The 27,043-nt window shown below is 41.5% G+C and overlaps 1 protein-coding gene across 1 annotated transcript in view; it reads left to right on the top strand.

Annotated features, from left to right (window-relative positions):
• Window positions 1-27,043, top strand: part of abi3a (ABI family, member 3a) — a 154,159-nt gene that overhangs the window by 125,144 nt on the left and 1,972 nt on the right. Inside the window, exon 9 of the mRNA XM_079252538.1 lies at window positions 5,126-5,254. Coding sequence (XP_079108664.1) covers window positions 5,126-5,254 — 129 coding nt within the window. The remainder of the gene's footprint in view (window positions 1-5,125; window positions 5,255-27,043) is intronic.

The following is a 27,043-nucleotide window of genomic DNA, read 5'->3' as shown; positions in this document are numbered from 1 at the left end:
GGTAGAAGATTGTTGAAGGACAGGTGAAGGACAGGTGAAAGACAGGTGAAGGACAGGTGAAAGACGGGTGAAGGACAGGTGAAGGACAGGTGAAATACAGGTGAAGGACAGGTGAAAGACAGGTGAAATACAGGTAAGGACAGGTGAAAGACGGGTGAAAGACAGGTGAAAGATGGTTGAAGGACAAGTGAAGGACAGGTGAAGGACAGGTGAAAGACAGGTGAAGGACAGGTGAAGGATAGGTGAAAGACAGGTGAAAGACAGGTGAAAGACGGTTGAAGGACAGGTGAAGGACAGGTGAAAGACAGGTGAAGGACAGGTGAAAGACGGGTGAAGGAAAGGTGAAGGAAAGGTGAAATACAGGTGAAGGACAGGTAAAGGAAGGGTGAAGGACGGGTGAAAGAAGGGTGAAGGACAGGTGAAGGACAGGTGAAAGACGGTTGAAGGACAGGTGAAGGATAGGTGAAAGACAGGTGAAAGACAGGTGAAAGACGGTTGAAGGACAGGTGAAGGACAGGTGAAAGACAGGTGAAGGACAGGTGAAAGACGGGTGAAGGACAGGTGAAGGAAAGGTGAAATACAGGTGAAGGACAGGTAAAGGAAGGGTGAAGGACGGGTGAAAGAAGGGTGAAGGACAGGTGAAAGATGGGTGAAGGACAGGTGAAGGACAGGTGAAAGACGGGTGAAAGACAGGTGATGGACAGGTGAAGGACAGGTGAAAGACGGGTGAAAGACAGGTGAAGGATAGGTGAAAGACAGGTGAAGGACAGGTGAAAGACGGGTGAAAGACAGGTGATGGACAGGTTATGGACAGGTGAAAGACAGGTGAAGAACAGGTGAAGGACAGGTGAAATACGGGTAAAGGACAGGTGAAGGACAGGTGAAAGACGGGTGAAGGACAGGTGAAAGACAAGTGAAATACAGGTGAATGACAGGTAAAGGAAAGGTGAAGGACAGGTGAAAGACGGTTGAAGGACAGGTGAAGGACAGGTGAAAGACAGGTAAAGAACAGGTGAAAGACGGGTGAAGGACAGGTGAAGGACAGGTGAAGGAAAGGTGAAGGACAGGTGAAAGACAGGTGAAGGATAGGTGAAAGACAGGTGAAAGACAGGTGAAAGACGGTTGAAGGACAGGTGAAGGACAGGTGAAAGACAGGTGAAGGACAGGTGAAAGATGGGTGAAGGACAGGTGAAGGAAAGGTGAAATACAGGTGAAGGACAGGTAAAGGAAGGGTGAAGGACGGGTGAAAGAAGGGTGAAGGACAGGTGAAAGACAGGTAGAAGATTGTTGAAGGACAGGTGAAGGACAGGTGAAAGACAGGTATAATACAGGTGAAGGACAGGTGAAAGATGGTTGAAAGACAAGTGAAGGACAGGTGAAGGACAGGTGAAGGACAGGTGAAGGACAGGTGAAAGACGGGTGAAGGACAGGTGAAAGACAGGTGAAGGACAAGTGAAGGACAGGTGAAAGACAGGTGAAGGACAGGTGAGATGACGGGTGAAGGACAGGTGAAGGACCGGTGAAATACAGGTGAAGGACAGGTAAAGGAAAGGTGAAGGACGGGTGAAGGACAGGTGATGGACAGGTGATGGACAGGTGAAAAACGAGTGAAGGACAGGTGAAAGATGGGTGAAGGACAGGTGAAGGACAGGTGAAAGACGGGTGAAAGACAGGTGATGGACAGGTTATGGACAGGTGAAAGACAGGTGAAAGACAGGTGAAGAACAGGTGAAGGACAGGTGAAATACGGGTAAAGGAAAGGTGAAGGACAGGTGAAAGACGGTTGAAGGACAAGTGAAGGACAGGTGAAGGACAGGTGAAGGAAAGGTGAAGGACAGGCGAAAGACGGGTGAAGGACAGGTGAAGGAAAGGTGAAATACAGGTGAAGGACAGGTAAAGGAAAGGTGAAGGACGGGTGAAAGAAGGGTGAAGGACAGGTGAAAGACAGGTGAAAGACAGGTAGAAGATTGTTGAAGGACAGGTGAAGGACAGGTGAAAGACAGGTGAAAGACGGGTGAAGGACAGGTGAAGGAAAGGTGAAATACAGGTGAAGGACAGGTAAAGGAAAGGTGAAGGACGGGTGAAGGACAGGTGAAAGACAGGTGAAGGACGGGTGAAGGACAGGTGAAAGACGGGTGAAAGACAGGTGAAAGATGGTTGAAGGACAAGTGAAGGACAGGTGAAGGACAGGTGAAAGACGGGTGAAGGACAGGTGAAGGACGGGTGAAGGACAGGTGAAGGACAGGTGAAGGACAGGTGAAAGACGGGTAAAGGACAGGTGAAAGACAGATGAAGGATAGGTGAATGACGGGTGAAGGACAGGTGAAGGACCGGTGAAATACAGGTGAAGGACAGGTAAAGGAAAGGTGAAGGACGGGTGAAGGACAGGTGATGGACAGGTGATGGACAGGTGAAAGACGAGTGAAGGACAGGTGAAGGACAGGTGAAAGATGGGTGAAGGACAGGTGAAGGACAGGTGAAAGACGGGTGAAAGACAGGTGATGGACAGGTTATGGACAGGTGAAAGACAGGTGAAAGACAGGTGAAGAACAGGTGAAGGACAGGTGAAATACGGGTAAAGGACAGGTGAAAGACAAGTGAAATACAGGTGAAGGACAGGTAAAGGAAAGGTGAAGGACAGGTGAAAGACGGTTGAAGGACAGGTGAAGGACAGGTGAAAGACAGGTAAAGAACAGGTGAAAGACGGGTGAAGGACAGGTGAAGGACAGGTGAAGGACAGGTGAAATACAGGTGAAGGACAGGTGAAAGACAGGTGAAGGACAGGTGAAGGACAGGTGAAAGACGGGTGAAAGACAGGTCAAAGATGGTTGAAGGACAAGTGAAGGACAGGTGAAGGACAGGTGAAGGAAAGGTGAAGGACAGGCGAAAGACGGGTGAAGGACAGGTGAAGGAAAGGTGAAATACAGGTGAAGGACAGGTAAAGGAAAGGTGAAGGACGGGTGAAAGAAGGGTGAAGGACAGGTGAAAGACAGGTGAAAGACAGGTAGAAGATTGTTGAAGGACAGGTGAAGGACAGGTGAAAGACAGGTGAAGGACAGGTGAAAGACGGGTGAAGGACAGGTAAAGGAAAGGTGAAGGACGGGTGAAGGACAGGTGAAAGACGGGTGAAGGACAGGTGAAGGACAGGTGAAAGACGGGTGAAAGACAGGTGAAAGATGGTTGAAGGACAAGTGAAGGACAGGTGAAGGACAGGTGAAAGACGGGTGAAGGACAGGTGAAGGACAGGTGAAAGACGGGTAAAGGACAGGTGAAAGACAGATGAAGGATAGGTGAATGACGGGTGAAGGACAGGTGAAGGACAGGTGAAGGACGGGTAAAGGACAGGTGAAGGACAGGTGAAAGATGGGTAAAGGACAGTTGAAAGACAGGTGAAGGACAGGTGAAGGATAGATGAATGACGGGTGAAGGACAGGTGAATGACGGGTGAAGGACAGGTGAAAGACAGATGAAGGATAGGTGAATGACGGGTGAAGGACAGGTGAAGGACAGGTGAAGGACGGGTAAAGGACAGGTGAAGGACAGGTGAAAGATGGGTAAAGGACAGTTGAAAGACAGGTGAAGGACAGGTGAAGGATAGATGAATGACGGGTGAAGGACAGGTGAATGACGGGTGAAGGACAGGTGAAAGACAGGTGAAAGACAGGTGAAAGACAGGTGAAAGATGGGTAAAGGACAGTTGAAAGACAGGTGAAGGACAGGTGAAGGATAGATGAATGACGGGTGAAGGACAGGTGAAGGACGGTTGAAGGACAGGTGAAGGATAGGTGAAGGACAGGTGAAAGACAGGTGAAAGATGGGTAAAGGACAGTTGAAAGACAGGTGAAGGACAGGTGAAGGATAGATGAATGACGGGTGAAGGACAGGTGAATGACGGGTGAAGGACAGGTGAAGGATAGGTGAAGGACAGGTGAAAGACGGGTAAAGGACAGTTGAAAGACAGGTGAAGGACAGGTGAAGGATAGATGAATGACGGGTGAAGGACAGGTGAATGACGGGTGAAGGACAGGTGAAAGACAGGTGAAAGACAGGTGAAAGACAGGTGAAAGATGGGTAAAGGACAGTTGAAAGACAGGTGAAGGACAGGTGAAGGATAGATGAATGACGGGTGAAGGACAGGTGAAGGACGGTTGAAGGACAGGTGAAGGATAGGTGAAGGACAGGTGAAAGACAGGTGAAAGATGGGTAAAGGACAGTTGAAAGACAGGTGAAGGACAGGTGAAGGATAGATGAATGACGGGTGAAGGACAGGTGAATGACGGGTGAAGGACAGGTGAAGGATAGGTGAAGGACAGGTGAAAGACAGGTGAAAGACAGGTGAAAGACAGGTGACGTCAGCAGACTGTTCTTCTTGCATCATTACGAATGTCTTTACATCATTCCTGAAATAAATAACGTCTTTAGTCTGAGTCTGGTCAGGTCTGCATTGGACTGGACTGAACCGGACTAGGTTGAACCGGACTGGACTGAACCAGACTGGACTGAACCGGACGGGGCTGGACCAGACTGGACTGACCTGGACTGGACTGACCCGGACTGGACTGGACCAGGTTCTACTGGACTGAGAGTCGTCCTTTAACCCTGAAACAGTAGTCTCTTCTTCTGTGGTGGTTTTTCAGAGTCCCTCCTGATCCGGAGTCGCCACCGCCACCGCCGCCGCTCTCCTCCCGCCATTCGCTCTGTCTCTCTGAGGGTTCGCTCAGGCCCCGCCTCCCTCTACACTCGCTCCCTCTTCTTGCCTGCTGTTCAGTCACGTAAGCTGCTTCTGCTGCTGCTGCTGCTGCTGCCGTCCAATAGGAACTAAGGATTATTTGTGCTGACTCAGCTTCTCTGTCTGTCAGTCATGATCCCCCCTCCTCCCCCCTACCCTCCCCCCTGTGCCCCCTACTCTTTCACTCTGCTCCCTTGCTCCTCCTCTTCACCTCGGCTCTGCTTACCTGCTCGTCTGCAACACCTGGGTAAGCACATACAGTATTACACGCTCTGTAGTACTCACAGGTAGTACCTGTACTACCGTGGTTCAGTACATCTACCTGGTGGAAGCCTGGAGTCTGGCGCAAAAATATACTCAAACCTGATTGGCTAATGAGAACATGTTTTCTATCAGATCTGGAGATCCCAGCCCCGCCCCCTTCTCTACTATTGGATGATGAGGGAGGACTTGATGACATCATGCCACCACTTCCTCCTCCAGTATACTATGACACCAATGCACCCCCACAGTACCTGGAGAAAGGTAGTACTACTATCATTACTACTTCTGGCAAAGCGGCTACTACCAGTACTACCACCATTGTTACTAGTACTACCATTGCTTTTACTAGTATAGCTTCCGGTACAACTGTAGTACTACCATTGCTATTGCTAGTATAGCTTCCTGTACAACTGTAGTACCACCATTGCTATTGCTAGTATAGCTTGCGGTACAACTGTAGTACTACCATTGCTTTTATTAGTATAGCTTCCGTTACAACTGTCGTACTACCATGGCTTTTACTAATATAGCTTCCGGTACAACTGTAGTACTACCATTGCTTTTATTAGTATAGCTTCCGTTACAACTGTCGTACTACCATGGCTTTTACTAATATAGCTTCCTGTACAACTGTAGTACTACCATTGCTATTGCTAGTATAGCTTCCTGTACAGCTGTAGTACTACCATTGCTATTGCTAGTATAGCATGCGGTACAACTGTAGTACTACCATTGCTATTGCTAGTATAGCTTGCGGTACAACTGTAGTACTACCATTGCTTTTACTAGTATAGCTTCCAGTACAACTGTAGTACTACCAATGCTATTGCTAGTATAGCTTCCGGTACAACTGTAGTATTACCATGGCTTTTACTAGTATAGCTCTCGGTACAACTGTAGTACTACCATTGCTATTGCTAGTATAGCTTGCGGTACAACTGTAGTACCACCATGGCTTTTACTAGTATACTAGTATACTACCATTGCTATTGCTAGTATAGCTTCCTGTACAACTGTAGTACTACCATTGCTTTTACTAGTATAGCTTGTGGTACAACTGTAGTACTACCATTGCTTTTACCAGTATAGTTTGTGGTACAACTGTAGTACTACTATTTCTTTTACTAGTATAGCTTCCGGTACAACTGCAGTACTACCATTGCTATTGCTAGTATAGCTTCCTGTACAACTGTAGTACCACCATGGCTTTTACTAGTATAGCTTCCGGTACAACTGTAGTGCTACCATTGCTATTGCTAGTATAGCTTCCAGTACAACTGTAGTACTACCATGGCTTTTACTAGTATAGCTTGCGGTACAACTGTAGTACTACCATTGCTTTTACATATATAGCTTGCGGTACAACTGTAGTACTACCATTGCTATTGCTAGTATAGCTTGCGGTACAACTGTGGTACTACCATTGCTATTGCTAGTATAGCTTCCGGTACAACTGTAGTACTACCATGGCTTGTACTAGTATAGTTTCCGGTACAACTGTAGTACTACCATTGCTTTTACTAGTATAGCTTCCGGTACAATTGTAGTACTACCATTGCTATTGCTAGTATAGCTTGCGGTACAACTGTGGTACTACCATTGCTATTGCTAGTATAGCTTGCGGTACAACTGTAGTACCACCATGGCTTTTACTAGTATAGCTTCCGGTACAACTGTAATACTACCATTGCTATTGCTAGTATAGCTTGCGGTACAACTGTAGTACTATCATTGCTATTACCAGTATAGCTTCCTGTACAACTGTAGTACTACCATTGCTTTTATTAGTATAGCTTCCGTTACAACTGTAGTTCTACCATGGCTTTTACTAATATAGCTTCCGGTACAACTGTAGTACTACCATTGCTATTGCTAGTATAGCTTCCTGTACAACTGTAGTATTACCATGGCTATTACTAGTATAGCTTCCGGTACAACTGTAGTACTAGTATTGCTTTTACTACTATAGCTTGCGGTACAACTGTAGTACTACCATTGCTATTGCTAGTGTAGCTTCCGGTACAACTGTAGTACTACCATTGCTTTGACTAGTATAGCTTGCGGTACAACTGTAGTACTACTATTGCTTTGACTAGTATAGCTTGCGGTACAACTGTAGTACTACCATTGCTTTTACCAGTATAGTTTGCGGTACAACTGTAGTACTACCATTGCTTTTACTAGTATCGCTTCCGGTACAACTGTAGTACTACCATTGCTTTTACTAGTATAGCTTCCGGTACATCTGTAGTACTACCATTGCTATTGCTAGTATAGCTTGCGGTACAACTGTAGTACTACCGTTGCTATTGCTAGTATAGCTTCTGGTACAACTGTAGTACTACCGTTGCTATTACTAGTATAGCTTCCGGTACAACTGTAGTACTAGTATTGCTTTTACTAATATAGCTTGCAGTACAACTGTAGTACTAGTATTGCTTTTATTAGTATAGCTTGCGGTACAACTGTAGTACTACTATTGCTATTGCTAGTATAGCTTGCGGTACAACTGTAGTACTACTATTGCTTTGACTAGTATAGCTTCCGGTACAACTGTAGTACTACCATTGCTTTTACTAGTATAGCTTCCGGTTCAACTGTAGTACTACCATTGCTATTGCCAGTTTAGCTTGCGGTACAACTGTAGTACTACTATTGCTTTTACTAGTATAGCTTCTGGTACAACTGTAGTACTACCATTGCTATTGCTAGTATAGCATGCGGTACAACTGTAGTACTACCATTGCTTTCTATTAGTATAGCTTCCGGTACAACTGTAGTACTACCATGGCTTGTACTAGTATAGTTTCCGGTACAACTGTAGTACTACTATTGCCATTGCTAGTATAGCTTCCAGTACAACTGTAGTACTACCATGACTTTTACTAGTATAGCTTGCGGTACAACTGTAGTACTACTATTGCTTTTACTAGTATAGCTTCCGGTACAACTGTAGTACTACCATTGCTATTGCTAGTATAGCTTGCGGTACAACTGTAGTACTACCATTGCTTTCACTAGTATAGCTTCAGGTACAACAGTAGTACTACCATGGCTTTTACTAGTATAGCTTCAGGTACAACTGTAGTACTACCGTTGCTATTACTAGTATAGCTTCCGGTACAACTGTAGTACTAGTATTGGTTTTACTAGTATCGCTTGCGGTACAACTGTAGCACTACCATTGCTATTGCTAATATAGCTTGCGGTACAACTGTAGTACTACCATTGCTTTTACTAGTACAACTTCCGGTACAACTGTAGTACTACCATAGCTATTGCCAGTATAGCTTGCGATACAACTGTAGTACTACTGTTGCTATTACTAGTATACCTTCCGGTTCTACTGTAGTACTACTATTGCTCTTCCTACGATAGCATGCGGTACAACTGTAGTACTACCATTGCTTTCTATTAGTATAGCTTCCGGTACAACTGTAGTACTACCATTGCTCTTGCTAGTATAGCTTACGGTTCAACTGTAGTACCACCATGGCTTTTACTAGTACAGCTTCCGGTACAACTGTAGCACTACCATTGCTCTTGCAAGTATAGCTTCCGGTACAACAGTAGTCCTTCCATTGCTATTGCAAGTATTGCTTGCGGTACAACTGTAGCACTGCCATTGCTTTTACTAGTATAGCTTGTGGTACAACTGTAGTTCTACCATTGCTATTGCTATTATAGCTTGCGGTATAACTGTAGTACCACTATTGCTTTGACTAGTATAGCTTGCGTTACAACTGTAGTACTACTATTGCTTTGACTAGTATAGCTTCCGGTACAACTGTAGTACTACCATTTCTTTTACTAGTATAGCTGGCGGTACAACTGTAGTACTACCATTGCTTTCTATTAGTACAGCTTGCGGTACAACTGTAGTACTACCATTGCTATTGCTAGTATAGCTTGTGGTACAACTGTAGTTCTACCATTGCTATTGCTATTATAGCTTGCGGTACAACTGTAGTACCACTATTGCTTTGACTAGTATAGCTTGCGGTACAACTGTAGTACTACCATTGCTTTTACCAGTATAGCTTGCGGTACAACTGTAGTACTACCATTGCTTTTACTAGTATAACTTCCGGTACAACTGTAGTACTAACATTGCTATTGCTAGTATAGCTTGCGGTACCACTGTAGTACTACTGTTGCTATTACTAGTATACCTTCCGGTTCTACTGTAGTACTACTATTGCTCTTGCTAGTATAGCATGCGGTACAACTGTAGTACTACCATTGCTTTTACCAGTATAGCTTGCGGTACAACTGTAGTACTACCATTGCTTTTACTAGTATAACTTCCGGTACAACTGTAGTACTACCATTGCTTTCTATTAGTATAGCTTCCGGTACAACTGTAGTACTACCATTGCTTTTACTAATATAGCTTGCGGTACAACTGTAGTACTACTATTGCTTTGACTAGTATAGCTTCCGGTACAACTGTAGTACTACCATTGCTTTTACAAGTTTAATTTCCGGTACAACTGTAGTACTACCATTGCTATTGCTAGTATAGCTTGCGGTTCAACTGTAGCACTACCACTGCTATTACTCGTGTAGCTTCCGGTACAATTGTAGTACTACCATGGCTTTTACTAATATAGCTTGCGGTACAACTGTAGTGCTTCTATTGCTTTTACTAGTATAGCTTGCGGTACAACTGTAGTGCCACTATTGCTTTGACTAGTATAGCTTGCGGTACAACTGTAGTACTACTATTGCTTTGACTAGTATAGCTTGCGGTACAACTGTAGTACTACCATTGCTTTTACCAGTATAGCTTGCGGTACAACTGTAGTACTACCATTGCTTTTACTAGTACAACTTCCGGTACAACTGTAGTACTACCATTGCTATTGCCAGTATAGCTTGCGATACAACTGTAGTACTACTGTTGCTATTACTAGTATACCTTCCGGTTCTACTGTAGTACTACTATTGCTCTTCCTACGATAGCATGCGGTACAACTGTAGTACTACCATTGCTTTCTATTAGTATAGCTTCCGGTACAACTGTAGTACTACCATTGCTCTTGCTAGTATAGCTTACGGTTCAACTGTAGTACCACCATGGCTTTTACTAGTACAGCTTCCGGTACAACTGTAGCACTCCCATTGCTCTTACAAGTATAGCTTCCGGTACAACAGTAGTCCTTCCATTGCTATTGCAAGTATTGCTTGCGGTACAACTGTAGCACTGCCATTGCTTTTACTAGTATAGCTTGTGGTACAACTGTAGTTCTACCATTGCTATTGCTATTATAGCTTGCGGTATAACTGTAGTACCACTATTGCTTTGACTAGTATAGCTTGCGTTACAACCGTAGTACTACTATTGCTTTGACTAGTATAGCTTCCGGTACAACTGTAGTACTACCATTTCTTTTACTAGTATAGCTGGCGGTACAACTGTAGTACTACCATTGCTTTCTATTAGTACAGCTTGCGGTACAACTGTAGTACTACCATTGCTATTGCTAGTATAGCTTGTGGTACAACTGTAGTTCTACCATTGCTATTGCTATTATAGCTTGCGGTACAACTGTAGTACCACTATTGCTTTGACTAGTATAGCTTGCGGTACAACTGTAGTACTACCATTGCTTTTACCAGTATAGCTTGCGGTACAACTGTAGTACTACCATTGCTTTTACTAGTATAACTTCCGGTACAACTGTAGTACTAACATTGCTATTGCTAGTATAGCTTGCGGTACCACTGTAGTACTACTGTTGCTATTACTAGTATACCTTCCGGTTCTACTGTAGTACTACTATTGCTCTTGCTAGTATAGCATGCGGTACAACTGTAGTACTACCATTGCTTTTACCAGTATAGCTTGCGGTACAACTGTAGTACTACCATTGCTTTTACTAGTATAACTTCCGGTACAACTGTAGTACTACCATTGCTTTCTATTAGTATAGCTTCCGGTACAACTGTAGTACTACCATTGCTTTTACTAATATAGCTTGCGGTACAACTGTAGTACTACTATTGCTTTGACTAGTATAGCTTCCGGTACAACTGTAGTACTACCATTGCTTTTACAAGTTTAATTTCCGGTACAACTGTAGTACTACCATTGCTATTGCTAGTATAGCTTGCGGTTCAACTGTAGTACTACCATTGCTTTTACTAGTATAGCTTCAGGTACAACAGTAGTACTACCATGGCTTTTACTAATATAGCTTCCGGTACAACTGTAGTACTACCGTTGCTATTACTAGTATAGCTTATGGTACAACTGTAGTTCTACCATTGCTATTGCTAGTATAGCTTCCGGTACAACTGTAGTACTACCATTGCTTTTTTTAGTATAGCTTCCGGTACAACTGTAGCACTACCACTGCTATTACTAGTGTAGCTTCCGGTACAATTGTAGTACTACCATGGCTTTTACTAATATAGCTTCCGGTACAACTGTAGTGCTTCTATTGCTTTTACTAGTATAGCTTGCGGTACAACTGTAGTACCACTATTGCTTTGACTAGTATAGCTTGCGGTACAACTGTAGTACTACTATTGCTTTGACTAGTATAGCTTGCGGTACAACTGTAGTACTACCATTGCTTTCACCAGTATAGCTTGCGGTACAACTGTAGTACTACCATTGCTTTTACTAGTACAACTTCCGGTACAACTGTAGTACTACCATTGCTATTGCCAGTATAGCTTGCGATACAACTGTAGTACTACTGTTGCTATTACTAGTATACCTTCCGGTTCTACTGTAGTACTACTATTGCTCTTCCTACGATAGCATGCGGTACAACTGTAGTACTACCATTGCTTTCTATTAGTATAGCTTCCGGTACAACTGTAGTACTACCATTGCTCTTGCTAGTATAGCTTACGGTTCAACTGTAGTACCACCATGGCTTTTACTAGTACAGCTTCCGGTACAACTGTAGCACTACCATTGCTCTTGCAAGTATAGCTTCCGGTACAACAGTAGTCCTTCCATTGCTATTGCAAGTATTGCTTGCGGTACAACTGTAGCACTACCATTGCTTTTACTAGTATAGCTTGTGGTACAACTGTAGTTCTACCATTGCTATTGCTATTATAGCTTGCGGTATAACTGTAGTACTACCATTGCTTTTACTAGTATAGCTTCAGGTACAACTGTAGTACTACCATGGCTTTTACTAGTATAGCTTCCGGTACAACTGTAGTACTACCATTGCTTTTTTTTAGTATAGCTTCCGGTACAACTGTAGCACTACCATTGCTTTTACTAAGTATAGCTTGTGGTACAACTGTAGTTCTACCATTGCTATTGCTATTATAGCTTGCGGTATAACAGTAGTACTACCATTGCTTTTACTAGTATATCTTATGGTACAACTGTAGTTCTACCATTGCTATTGCTAGTATAGCTTCCGGTACAACTGTAGTACTACCATTGCTTTTTTTAGTATAGCTTCCGGTACAACTGTCATACTACCACTGCTATTACTAGTGTAGCTTCCGGTACAATTGTAGTACTACCATGGCTTTTACTAATATAGCTTGCGGTACAACTGTAGTGCTTCTATTGCTTTTACTAGTATACCTTGCGGTACAACTGTAGTACCACTATTGCGTTGACTAGTATAGCTTGCGTTACAACTGCAGTACTACTATTGCTTTGACTAGTATAGCTTCCGGTACAACTGTAGTACTACCATTTGTTTTACTAGTATAGCTGGCGGTACAACTGTAGTACTACCATTGCTTTCTATTAGTACAGCTTGCGGTACAACTGTAGTACTACCATTGCTATTGCTAGTATAGCTTGTGGTACAACTGTAGTTCTACCATTGCTATTGCTATTATAGCTTGCGGTACAACTGTAGTACTACCATTTCTTTTACTAGTATAGCTTCAGGTACAACAGTAGTACTACCATTGCTATTGCTAGTATAGCTTGCGGTTCAACTGTAGTACTACCATTGCTTTTACTAGTATAGCTTCAGGTACAACAGTAGTACTACCATGGCTTTTACTAATATAGCTTCCGGTACAACTGTAGTACTACCGTTGCTATTACTAGTATAGCTTATGGTACAACTGTAGTTCTACCATTGCTATTGCTAGTATAGCTTCCGGTACAACTGTAGTACTACCATTGCTTTTTTTAGTATAGCTTCCGGTACAACTGTAGTACTACCACTGCTATTACTAGTGTAGCTTCCGGTACAATTGTAGTACTACCATGGCTTTTACTAATATAGCTTGCGGTACAACTGTAGTGCTTCTATTGCTTTTACTAGTATACCTTGCGGTACAACTGTAGTACCACTATTGCTTTGACTAGTATAGCTTGCGTTACAACTGCAGTACTACTATTGCTTTGACTAGTATAGCTTCCGGTACAACTGTAGTACTACCATTTCTTTTACTAGTATAGCTGGCGGTACAACTGTAGTACTACCATTGCTTTCTATTAGTACAGCTTGCGGTACAACTGTAGTACTACCATTGCTATTGCTAGTATAGCTTGTGGTACAACTGTAGTTCTACCATTGCTATTGCTATTATAGCTTGCGGTACAACTGTAGTACTACCATTGCTTTTACTAGTATAGCTTCAGGTACAACAGTAGTACTACCATTGCTATTGCTAGTATAGCTTGCGGTACAACTGTAGTACTACCGTTGCTATTGCTAGTATAGCTTGCGGTACAAATGTAGTACTGCTATTGCTTTTACTAGTATAGCTTGCGGTACAACTGTAGTACTACCATTGCTTTTACCAGTATAACTTGCGGTACAACTGTAGTACTACCATTGATTTTACCAGTATAGCTTCCGGTACAACTGTAGTATTACCATTTCTTTTACTAGTATAGCTTGCGGTACAACTGTAGTACTACCATTGCTATTGCTAGTATAGCTTGCGGTACAACTGTAGTACTACCGTTGCTATTGCTAGTATAGCTTGTGGTACAACTGTAGTTCTACCATTGCAATTGCTATTATAGCTTGCGGTACAACTGTAGTACTACCATTGCTTTTACTAGTATGGCTTCAGGTACAACAGTAGTACCACCATGGCTTTTACTAGTATAGCTTCCGGTACAACTGTAGTACTATCGTTGCTATTACTAGTATAGCTTCCGGTACAACTGTCGTACTAGTATTGCTTTTACTAGTATAGCTTGCTGTACAACTGTAGTACTACCATTGCTATTGCTAGTATAGCTTGCGGTACAACTGTAGTACTACCATTGCTATTGCTAGTATAGCTTCCGGTACAACTGTAGTACTACCATTGCTTTTTTTTAGTATAGCTTCCGGTACAACTGTAGTACTACCACTGCTGTTACTAGTGTAGCTTCCGGTACAATTGTAGTACTACCATTGCTTTTACTAGTATAGCTTGCGGTACAACTGTAGTACCACTATTGCTTTGACTAGTATAGCTTGCGGTACAACTGTAGTACTACTATTGCTTTGACTAGTATAGCTTGCGGTACAACTGTAGTACTACCATTGCTTTTACCAGTATAGCTTGCGGTACAACTGTAGTACTACCATTGCTTTTACTAGTACAACTTCCGGTACAACTGTAGTACTACCATTGCTATTGCTAGTATAGCTTGCGATACAACTGTAGTACTACTGTTGCTATTACTAGTATACCTTCCGGTTCTACTGTAGTACTACTATTGCTCTTCCTACGATAGCTTGCGGTACAACTGTAGTAATACCATTGCTTTCTATTAGTATAGCTTCCGGTACAACTGTAGTACTACCATTGCTCTTGCTAGTATAGCTTGCGGTTCAACTGTAGTACCACCATGGCTTTTACTAGTACAGCTTCCGGTACAACTGTAGCACTACCATTGCTCTTGCAAGTATTGCTTGCGGTACAACTGTAGCACTACCATTGCTTTTACTAGTATAGCTTGTGGTACAACTGTAGTTCTACCATTGCTATTGCTATTATAGCTTGCGGTACAACTGTAGTACTACCACTGCTATTACAAGTTTAACTTCCGGTAAAACTGTAGTACTACCATTGCTATTGCTAGTATAGCTTGCGGTTCAACTGTAGTACTACCATTGCTTTTACTAGTATAGCTTCAGGTACAACAGTAGTACTACCATGGCTTTTACTAATATAGCTTCCGGTACAACTGTAGTACTACCGTTGCTATTACTAGTATAGCTTATGGTACAACTGTAGTTCTACCATTGCTATTGCTAGTATAGCTTCCGGTACAACTGTAGTACTACCATTGCTTTTTTTAGTATAGCTTCCGGTACAACTGTAGTACTACCACTGCTATTACTAGTGTAGCTTCCGGTACAATTGTAGTACTACCATGGCTTTTACTAATATAGCTTGCGGTACAACTGTAGTGCTTCTATTGCTTTTACTAGTATACCTTGTGGTACAACTGTAGTACCACTATTGCTTTGACTAGTATAGCTTCCGGTACAACTGTAGTACTACTATTGCTTTGACTAGTATAGCTTCCGGTACAACTGTAGTACTACCATTGCTATTGCTAGTATAGCTTGTGGTACAACTGTAGTTCTACCATTGCTATTGCTATTATAGCTTGCGGTACAACTGTAGTACTACCATTGCTTTTACTAGTATAGCTTCAGGTACAACAGTAGTACTACCATTGCTATTGCTAGTATAACTTGCGGTACAACTGTAGTACTACCGTTGCTATTGCTAGTATAGCTTGCGGTACAACTGTAGTACTACTATTGCTTTGACTAGTATAGCTTGCGGTACAACTGTAGTACTACCATTGCTTTTACCAGTATAACTTGCGGTACAACTGTAGTACTACCATTGATTTTACCAGTATAGCTTCCGGTACAACTGTAGTATTACCATTTCTTTTACTAGTATAGCTTGCGGTACAACTGTAGTACTACCATTGCTATTGTTAGTATAGCTTGCGGTACAACTGTAGTACTACCGTTGCTATTGCTAGTATAGCTTGTGGTACAACTGTAGTTCTACCATTGCTATTGTTATTATAGCTTGCGGTACAACTGTAGTACTACCATTGCTTTTACTAGTATGGCTTCAGGTACAACAGTAGTACCACCATGGCTTTTACTAGTATAGCTTCCGGTACAACTGTAGTACTATCGTTGCTATTACTAGTATAGCTTCCGGTACAACTGTAGTACTAGTATTGCTTTTACTAGTATAGCTTGTGGTACAACTGTAGTACTACCATTGCTATTGCTAGTATAGCTTGCGGTACAACTGTAGTACTACCATTGCTATTGCTAGGATAGCTTCCGGTACAACTGTTGTACTACCATTGCTTTTTTTTTAGTATAGCTTCCGGTACAACTGTAGTACTACCACTGCTGTTACTATTGTAGCTTCCGGTACAATTGTAGTACAACCATTGCTTTTACTAGTATAGCTTGCGGTACAACTGTAGTACCACTATTGCTTTGACTAGTATAGCTTGCGGTACAACTGTAGTACTACTATTGCTTTGACTAGTATAGCTTGCGGTACAACTGTAGTACTACCATTGCTTTTACCAGTATAGCTTGCGGTACAACTGTAGTACTACCATTGCTTTTACTAGTACAACTTCCGGTACAACTGTAGTACTACCATTGCTATTGCTAGTATAGCTTGCGATACAACTGTAGTACTACTGTTGCTATTACTAGTATACCTTCCGGTTCTACTGTAGTACTACTATTGCTCTTCCTACGATAGCATGCGGTACAACTGTAGTAATACCATTGCTTTCTATTAGTATAGCTTCCGGTACAACTGTAGTACTACCATTGCTCTTGCTAGTATAGCTTGCGGTTCAACTGTAGTACCACCATGGCTTTTACTAGTACAGCTTCCGGTACAACTGTAACACTACCATTGCTCTTGCAAGTATAGCTTCCGGTACAACAGTTGTCCTTCCATTGCTATTGCAAGTATTGCTTGCGGTACAACTGTAGCACTACCATTGCTTTTACTAGTATAGCTTGTGGTACAACTGTAGTTCTACCATTGCTATTGCTATTATAGCTTGCGGTACAACTGTAGTACTACCATTGCTTTTACTAGTATAGCTTCCGGTACAACTGTAGTACTACCACTGCTATTACAAGTTTAACTTCCGGTACAACTGTAGTACTACCATTGCTATTGCTAGTATAGCTTGCAGTTCAACTGTAGTACTACCATTGCTTTTACTAGTATAGCTTCAGGTACAACAGTAGTACTACCATGGCTTTTACTAATATAGCTTCCGGTACAACTGTAGTACTACCGTTGCTATTACTAGTATAGCTTATGGTACAACTGTAGTTCTACCATTGCTATTGCTAGTATAGCTTCCGGTACAACTGTAGTACTACCATTGCTTTTTTTAGTATAGCTTCCGGTACAATTGTAGTACTACCATGGCTTTTACTAATATAGCTTGCGGTACAACTGTAGTGCTTCTATTGCTTTCACTAGTATACCTTGTGGTACAACTGTAGTACCACTATTGCTTTGACTAGTATAGCTTGCGTTACAACTGTAGTACTACTATTGCTTTGACTAGTATAGCTTCCGGTACAACTGTAGTACTACCATTTCTTTTACTAGTATAGCTGGCGGTACAACTGTAGTACTACCATTGCTTTCTATTAGTACAGCTTGCGGTACAACTGTAGTACTACCATTGCTATTGCTAGTATAGCTTGTGGTACAACTGTAGTTCTACCATTGCTATTGCTATTATAGCTTGCGGTACAACTGTAGTACTACCATTGCTTTTACTAGTATAGCTTCAGGTACAACAGTAGTACTACCATTGCTATTGCTAATATAGCTTGCGGTACAACTGTAGTACTACCGTTGCTATTGCTAGTATAGCTTGCGGTACAACTGTTAGTACTACTATTGCTTTGACTAGTATAGCTTGCGGTACAACTGTAGTACTACCATTGCTTTTACCAGTATAACTTGCGGTACAACTGTAGTACTACCATTGATTTTACCAGTATAGCTTCCGGTACAACTGTAGTATTACCATTTCTTTTACTAGTATAGCTTGCGGTACAACTGTAGTACTACCATTGCTATTGTTAGTATAGCTTGCGGTACAACTGTAGTACTACCGTTGCTATTGCTAGTATAGCTTGTGGTACAACTGTAGTTCTACCATTGCTATTGCTATTATAGCTTGCGGTACAACTGTAGTACCACTATTGCTTTGACTAGTATAGCTTGCGTTACAACTGTAGTACTACTATTGCTTTGACTAGTATAGCTTCCGGTACAACTGTAGTACTACCATTTCTTTTACTAGTATAGCTGGCGGTACAACTGTAGTACTACCATTGCTTTCTATTAGTACAGCTTGCGGTACAACTGTAGTACTACCATTGCTATTGCTAGTATAGCTTGTGGTACAACTGTAGTTCTACCATTGCTATTGCTATTATAGCTTGCGGTACAACTGTAGTACTACCATTGCTTTTACTAGTATAGCTTCAGGTACAACAGTAGTACTACCATTGCTATTGCTAATATAGCTTGCGGTAAAACTGTAGTACTACCGTTGCTATTGCTAGTATAGCTTGCGGTACAACTGTTAGTACTACTATTGCTTTGACTAGTATAGCTTGCGGTACAACTGTAGTACTACCATTGCTTTTACCAGTATAACTTGCGGTACAACTGTAGTACTACCATTGATTTTACCAGTATAGCTTCCGGTACAACTGTAGTATTACCATTTCTTTTACTAGTATAGCTTGCGGTACAACTGTAGTACTACCATTGCTATTGTTAGTATAGCTTGCGGTACAACTGTAGTACTACCGTTGCTATTGCTAGTATAGCTTGTGGTACAACTGTAGTTCTACCATTGCTTTTGCTATTATAGCTTGCGGTACAACTGTAGTACTACCATTGCTTTTACTAGTATGGCTTCAGGTACAACAGTAGTACCACCATGGCTTTTACTAGTATAGCTTCCGGTACAACTGTAGTACTATCGTTGCTATTACTAGTATAGCTTCCGGTACAACTGTAGTACTAGTATTGCTTTTACTAGTATAGCTTGCTGTACAACTGTAGTACTACCATTGCTATTGCTAGTGTAGCTTCCGGTACAACTGTAGTACTACCATTTCTTTTTTTAGTATAGCTTCCGGTACAACTGTAGTACTACCACTGCTGTTACTAGTGTAGCTTCCGGTACAATTGTAGTACTACCATTGCTTTTACTAGTATAGCTTGCGGTACAACTGTAGTAACACTATTGCTTTGACTAGTATAGCTTGCGGTACAACTGTAGTACTACTATTGCTTTGACTAGTATAGCTTGCGGTACAACTGTAGTACTACCATTGCTTTTACCAGTATAGCTTGCGGTACAACTGTAGTACTACCATTGCTTTTACTAGTACAACTTCGGGTACAACTGTAGTACTACCATTGCTATTGCTAGTATAGCTTGCGATACAACTGTAGTACTACTGTTGCTATTACTAGTATACCTTCCGGTTCTACTGTAGTACTACTATTGCTCTTCCTACGATAGCATGCGGTACAACTGTAGTACTACCATTGCTTTCTATTAGTAAAGCTTCCGGTACAACTGTAGTACTACCATTGCTTTCTATTAGTATAGCTTCCGGTACAACTGTAGTACTACCATTGCTCTTGCTAGTATAGCTTGCGGTTCAACTGTAGTACCACCATGGCTTTTACTAGTACAGCTTCCGGTACAACTGTAGCACTACCATTGCTCTTGCAAGTATAGCTTCCGGTACAACAGTAGTCCTTCCATTGCTATTGCAAGTATTGCTTGCGGTACAACTGTAGCACTACCATTGCTTTTACTAGTATAGCTTGTGGTACAACTGTAGTTCTACCATTGCTATTGCTATTATAGCTTGCAGTACAACTGTAGTACTACCATTGCTTTTACTAGTATAGCTTCCGGTACAACTGTAGTACTACCACTGCTATTACAAGTTTAACTTCCGGTACAACTGTAGTACTACCATTGCTATTGCTAGTATAGCTTGCGGTTCAACTGTAGTACTACCATTGCTTTTACTAGTATAGCTTCAGGTACAACAGTAGTACTACCATGGCTTTTACTAATATAGCTTCCGGTACAACTGTAGTACTACCGTTGCTATTACTAGTATAGCTTATGGTACAACTGTAGTTCTACCATTGCTATTGCTAGTATAGCTTCCGGTACAACTGTAGTACTACCATTGCTTTTTTTAGTATAGCTTCCGGTACAACTGTAGTACTACCACTGCTATTACTAGTGTAGCTTCCGGTACAATTGTAGTACTACCATGGCTTTTACTAATATAGCTTGCGGTACAACTGTAGTGCTTCTATTGCTTTTACTAGTATACCTTGTGGTACAACTGTAGTACCACTATTGCTTTGACTAGTATAGCTTGCGGTACAACTGTAGTACTACCGTTGCTATTGCTAGTATAGCTTGTGGTACAACTGTAGTTCTACCATTGCTATTGCTATTATAGCTTGCGGTACAACTGTAGTACTACCATTGCTTTTACTAGTATGGCTTCAGGTACAACAGTAGTACCACCATGGCTTTTACTAGTATAGCTTCCGGTACAACTGTAGTACTATCGTTGCTATTACTAGTATAGCTTCCGGTACAACTGTAGTACTAGTATTGCTTTTACTAGTATAGCTTGCTGTACAACTGTAGTACTACCGTTGCTATTACTAGTATAGCTTATGGTACAACTGTAGTTCTACCATTGCTATTGCTAGTATAGCTTCCGGTACAACTGTAGTACTACCATTGCTTTTTTTAGTATAGCTTCCGGTACAACTGTAGTACTACCACTGCTATTACTAGTGTAGCTTCCGGTACAATTGTAGTACTACCATGGCTTTTACTAATATAGCTTGCGGTACAACTGTAGTGCTTCTATTGCTTTTACTAGTATAGCTTGCGGTACAACTGTAGTACCACTATTGCTTTGACTAGTATAGCTTGCGGTACAACTGTAGTACTACTATTGCTTTGACTAGTATAGCTTGCGGTACAACTGTAGTACTACCATTGCTTTTACCAGTATAGCTTGCGGTACAACTGTAGTACTACCATTGCTTTTACTAGTACAACTTCCGGTACAACTGTAGTACTACCATTGCTATTGCTAGTATAGCTTGCGGTACAACTGTAGTACTACTGTTGCTATTACTAGTATACCTTCCGGTTCTACTGTAGTACTACTATTGCTCTTCCTACGATAGCATGCGGTACAACTGTAGTACTACCATTGCTTTCTATTAGTATAGCTTCCGGTACAACTGTAGTACTACCATTGCTCTTGCTAGTATAGCTTGCGGTTCAACTGTAGTACCACCATGGCTTTTACTAGTACAGCTTCCGGTACAACTGTAGCACTACCATTGCTCTTGCAAGTATAGCTTCCGGTACAACAGTAGTCCTACCATTGCTATTGCAAGTATTGCTTGCGGTACAACTGTAGCATTACCATTGCTTTTACTAGTATAGCTTGTGGTACAACTGTAGTTCTACCATTGCTATTGCTATTATAGCTTGCGGTACAACTGTAGTACTACCATTGCTTTCACTAGTATAGCTTCAGGTACAACTGTAGTACTACCATGTCTTTTACTAGTATAGCTTCCGGTACAACTGTAGTACTACGATTGCTTTTTTTAGTATAGCTTCCGGTACAACTGTAGTACTACCACTGCTATTACTAGTGTAGCTTCCGGTACAATTGTAGTACTACCATTGCTTTTACTAATATAGCTTGCGGTACAACAGTAGTACTACTATTGCTTTTACTAGTATAGCTTGTGGTACAACTGTAGTACTACTATTGCTTTGACTAGTATAGCTTGCGGTACAACTGTAGTACTACCATTGCTTTTACCAGTATAACTTGCGGTACAACTGTAGTATTACCATTTCTTTTACTTGTATAGCTTGCGGTACAACTGTAATACTACCATTGCTATTGCTAGTATAGCTTGCGGTACAACTGTAGTACTACCGTTGCTATTGCTAGTATAGCTTGTGGTACAACTGTAGTTCTACCATTGCTATTGCTATTATAGCTTGCGGTACAACTGTAGTACTACCATGGCTTTTACTAGTATAGCTTCCGGTACAACTGTAGTACTGTCGTTGCTATTACTAGTATAGCTTCTGGTACAACTGTAGTACTAGTATTGCTTTTACTGGTATAGCTTGCTGTACAACTGTAGTACTACCACTGCTATTGCTAGTATAGCTTGCGGTACAACTGTAGTACTACCATTGCTATTGCTAGTATAGCTTCCGGTACAACTGTAGTACTACCATTGCTTTTTTTAGTATAGCTTCCGGTACAATTGTAGTACTACCATTGCTTTTACTAATATAGCTTGCGGTACAACTGTAGTACTACCATTGCTTTTACTAGTATAGCTTGTGCTACAACTGTAGTACTACCATTGCTATTACTAGTATAGCTTGCGGTACAACTGTAGTACTACCATTGCTATTACTAGTATAGCTTGCGGTACAACTGTAGTACTACCATTGCTATTACTAGTATAGCTTGCGGTACAACTGTAGTACTACCATTGCTATTACTAGTATAGCTTCCTGTACAACTGTAGTACTACCATGGCTTTTACTAGTATAGCTTCCGGTACAACTGTAGTACTACCATTGCTATTGCTAGTGTACCTTATGGTACAACTGTGGTTCTACCATTGCTATTGCTAGTATAGCTTCCGGTACAACTGTAGCACTACCATTGCTTTTTTTAGTATAGCTTCCGGTACAACCGTAGTACTACCACTGCTATTACTAGTGTAGCTTCCGGTACAATTGTAGTACTACCATGGCTTTTACTAATATAACTTGCGGTACAACTGTAGTGCTTCTATTGCTTTTACTAGTATAGCTTGCGGTACAACTGTAGTACCACTATTGCTTTGACTAGTATAGCTTGCGGTACAACTGTAGTACTACTATTGCTTTGACTAGTATAGCTTGCGGTACAACTGTAGTACTACCATTGATTTTACCAATATAGCTTGCGGTACAACTGTAGTACTACCATTGCTTTCACTAGTACAACTTCCGGTACAACTGTAGTACTACCATTGCTATTGCTAGTATAGCTTGCGGTACAACTGTAGTACTACTGTTGCTATTACTAGTATACCTTCCGGTTCTACTGTAGTACTACTATTGCTCTTCCTACGATAGCATGCGGTACAACTGTAGTACTACCATTGCTTTCTATTAGTATAGCTTCCGGTACAACTGTAGTACTACCATTGCTCTTGCTAGTATAGCTTGCGGTTCAACTGTAGTACCACCATGGCTTTTACTAGTACAGCTTCCGGTACAACTGTAGCACTACCATTGCTCTTGCAAGTATAGCTTCCGGTACAACAGTAGTCCTACCATTGCTATTGCAAGTATTGCTTGCGGTACAACTGTAGCACTACCATTGCTTTTACTAGTATAGCTTGTGGTACAACTGTAGTTCTACCATTGCTATTGCTATTATAGCTTGCAGTACAACTGTAGTACTACCATTGCTTTTACTAGTGTAGCTTCAGGTACAACTGTAGTACTACCATGGCTTTTACTAGTATAGCTTCCGGTACAACTGTAGTACTACCATTGATTTTTTTAGTATAGCTTCCGGTACAACTGTAGTACTACCACTGCTATTACTAGTGTAGCTTCCGGTACAACTGTAGTACTACCGTTGCTATTGCTAGTATAGCTTGTGGTACAACTGTAGTACTACCATGGCTATTACTAGTATAGCTTGCGGTACAACTGTAGTACTACCATTCCTTTTACTAGTATAGCTTCAGGTACAACTGTAGTACTACCATGGCTTTTACTAGTATAGCTTCCGGTACAACTGTAGTACTATCGTTGCTATTACTAGTATAGCTTCCGGTACAACTGTAGTACTAGTATTGCTTTTACTAGTATAGCTTGCTGTACAACTGTAGTACTACCATTGCTATTGCTGGTATAGCTTGCGGTACAACTGTAGTACTACCATTGCTATTGCTAGTATAGCTTCCGGTACAACTGTAGTACTACCATTGCTTTTTTTAGTATAGCTTCCGGTACAACTGTAGTACTACCACTGCTATTACTAGTGTAGCTTCCGGTACAATTGTAGTACTACCATTGCTTTTACTAATATAGCTTGCGGTACAACTGTAGTACTACTATTGCTTTCGCTAGTATAGCTTGTGCTACAACTGTAGTACTACTATTGCTTTGACTAGTATATCTTGCGGTACAACTGTAGTACTACTATTGCTTTGACTAGTATAGCTTGCGGTACAACTGTAGTACTACCATTGCTTTTACCAGTATAGCTTGCGGTACAACTGTAGTACTACCATTGCTTTTACTAGTATAGCATCCGGTACAACTGTAGTACTACCATTGCTTTTACTAGTATAGCTTCCGGTACAACTGTAGTACTACCATTGCTATTGCTAATATAGCTTGCGGTACAACTGTAGTACTACCGTTGCTATTGCTAGTATAGCTTCTGGTACAACTGTAGTACTACTATTGCTTTTACTAGTATAGCTTCCGGTACAACTGTAGTACTACCATTGCTTTTACTAGTATAGCTGACGGTACAACTGTAGTACTACCATTGCTTTCTATTAGTACAGCTTCCGGTACAACTGTAGTACTACCATTACTTTTACTAGTATAGCTTCCGGTACAACTGTAGTACTACCATTGCTATTGCTAGTATAGCTTGCGCTACAACTGTAGTACTACTATTGCTTTTACTAGTATAGCTTGCGGTACAACTGTAGTACTACCATTGCTCTTGCTAGTATAGCTTGCGGTACAACTGTAGTACTACCATTGCTTTTACAAGTATAGCTTCCAGTACAACTGTAGTACTACCGCTGCTATCACTAGTATAGCCTCCGGTACAACTGTAGTACTACCATTGCTATTGCTAGTATAGCTTCCGGTACAACTGTAGTACTGCCATTGCCATTGCTAGTATAGCTTCCAGTACAACTGTTGTACTACCGTTGCTATTGCTAGTATAGCATGCTGTACAACTGTAGTACTACCATTGCTTTTACAAACCGGATTCCAAAAAAGTTGGGACACTTTAGAAATTGTGAATAAAAACTGAATGCAATGATGTGGAGGTGCCAACTTCTAATATTTTATTCAGAATACAACAGAAATCACTGGTCAATAGTTTAAACTGAGAAATTGTATGATATTAAGGAAAAATATGCTCATTCAAAATTTCATGGTGTCAACAAATCCCAAAAAAGTTGGGACAAGAACCTATTGAGGCTGGAAAAAGTCATTTGAGCATACAGCAAACACCAGGAAGACCAATCAGCACTAATCAGGTCAATTGGCAATATGATTGGGTATAAAAAGTGCTTCTCAGATTGGCAGTGTCCCTCAGAAGCCAAGATGGGTAGAGGATCACCAACTCCCACAATGTTGCGTAAAAAGATAGTGGAACAGTATCAGAGAGGTGTTACCCAGCGAAAAATTGCAAAGAGTTTGCAGTTGTCATCATCAACTGTGAATAATATCATCAGAAGATTCAGAGAATCTGGAAAAATCTCTGTGCGTAAAGGTCAAGGCCGGAGAACCATACTGAATGCCCGTGATCTCCGGGCCCTTAAACGACACTGCATCAAAAACAGGAGTGCTACTGTGAAGGAAATCACAGCATGGGCTCAGGAGTACTTCCAGAAACCATTGTCAGTGAACACAATCCACCGTGCCATCCGCCGTTGCCAGCTGAAACTCTATTCTGCAAAGAAGAAGCCATTTCTAACAAAGATCCACAAGCGAAGACGTTTACACTGGGCCAGGAGTCATTTAAAATGGAGTGTGGCAAAATGGAAGACTGTTCTGTGGTCAGACGAATCACGTTTTGAGGTTCTTTTTGGAAATCTGGGGCGCCAGGTCATCAGGACCAAAGAGGACAGTGACAACCCAAGTTGCTATCAACGCTCTGTTCAGAAGCCTGCATCTCTGATGGTATGGGGTTGCATGAATGCGTGTGGCATGGGCAGCTTGCACATCTGGAAAGGCACAATCAATGCAGAAAAATATATTCAGGTTCTAGAGCAACATATGCTCCCATCCAAACGTCGTCTCTTTCATGGAAGACCCTGCATTTTTCAACAAGATAATGCCAGACCACATTCTGCATCAATCACAACATCATGGCTGCGTGGGAGAAGGATTCGGGTACTGACCTGGCCAGCCAACAGTCCAGATCTTTCACCTATAGAAAACATTTGGCGCATCATTAAGAGGAAGGTCAGACAAAGAAGACCCAAGACGATTGAACACTTAGAGGCCTGTATTAGACAAGAATGGGAGAACATTCCTATGTCTACACTTGAGAAGCTGGTCTCCTCAATGCCCAGACGTCTGTTGAGTGTTGTAAGAAGAAGGGGGGGTGTCACACAGTGGTGAAAATGGCCTTGTCCCAACTTTTTTGGGATTTGTTGACACCATGAAATTTTGAATGAGCATATTTTTCCTTAATATCATACAATTTCTCAGTTTAAACTATTGACCTGTGATTTCTGTTGTATTCTGAATAAAATATTAGAAGTTGGCACCTCCACATCATTGGATTCAGTTTTTATTCACAATTTCTAAAGTGTCCCAACTTTTTTGGAATCCGGTTGTATTAGTATAGCTTCCGGTACAACTGTAGTACTACCATGGCTTTTACTAGTATAGTTTCCGGTACAACTGTAATACTACCATTGCTTTTACTAGTATAGCTTCCGGTACAACTGTAGTACTACCATTGCTTTTACGGGTATAGCTTGCGGTACAACTGTAGTACTACCATGGCTTTTACTAGTATAGTTTCCGGTACAACTGTAATACTACCATTGCTTTTACGGGTATAGCTTCCGGTACAACTGTAGTACTACCATGGCTTTTACTAGTATAGTTTCCGGTACAACTGTAATACTACCATTGCTTTTACTAGTATAGCTTGCGGTACAACTGTAGTACTACCA

This window comes from Telmatherina bonti (genome assembly GCF_933228915.1).
Source record: "Telmatherina bonti genome assembly, chromosome: 14".
Lineage (NCBI taxonomy): Eukaryota > Metazoa > Chordata > Actinopteri > Atheriniformes > Telmatherinidae > Telmatherina > Telmatherina bonti.
This window is presented reverse-complemented; position numbering and strand designations above follow the sequence as displayed.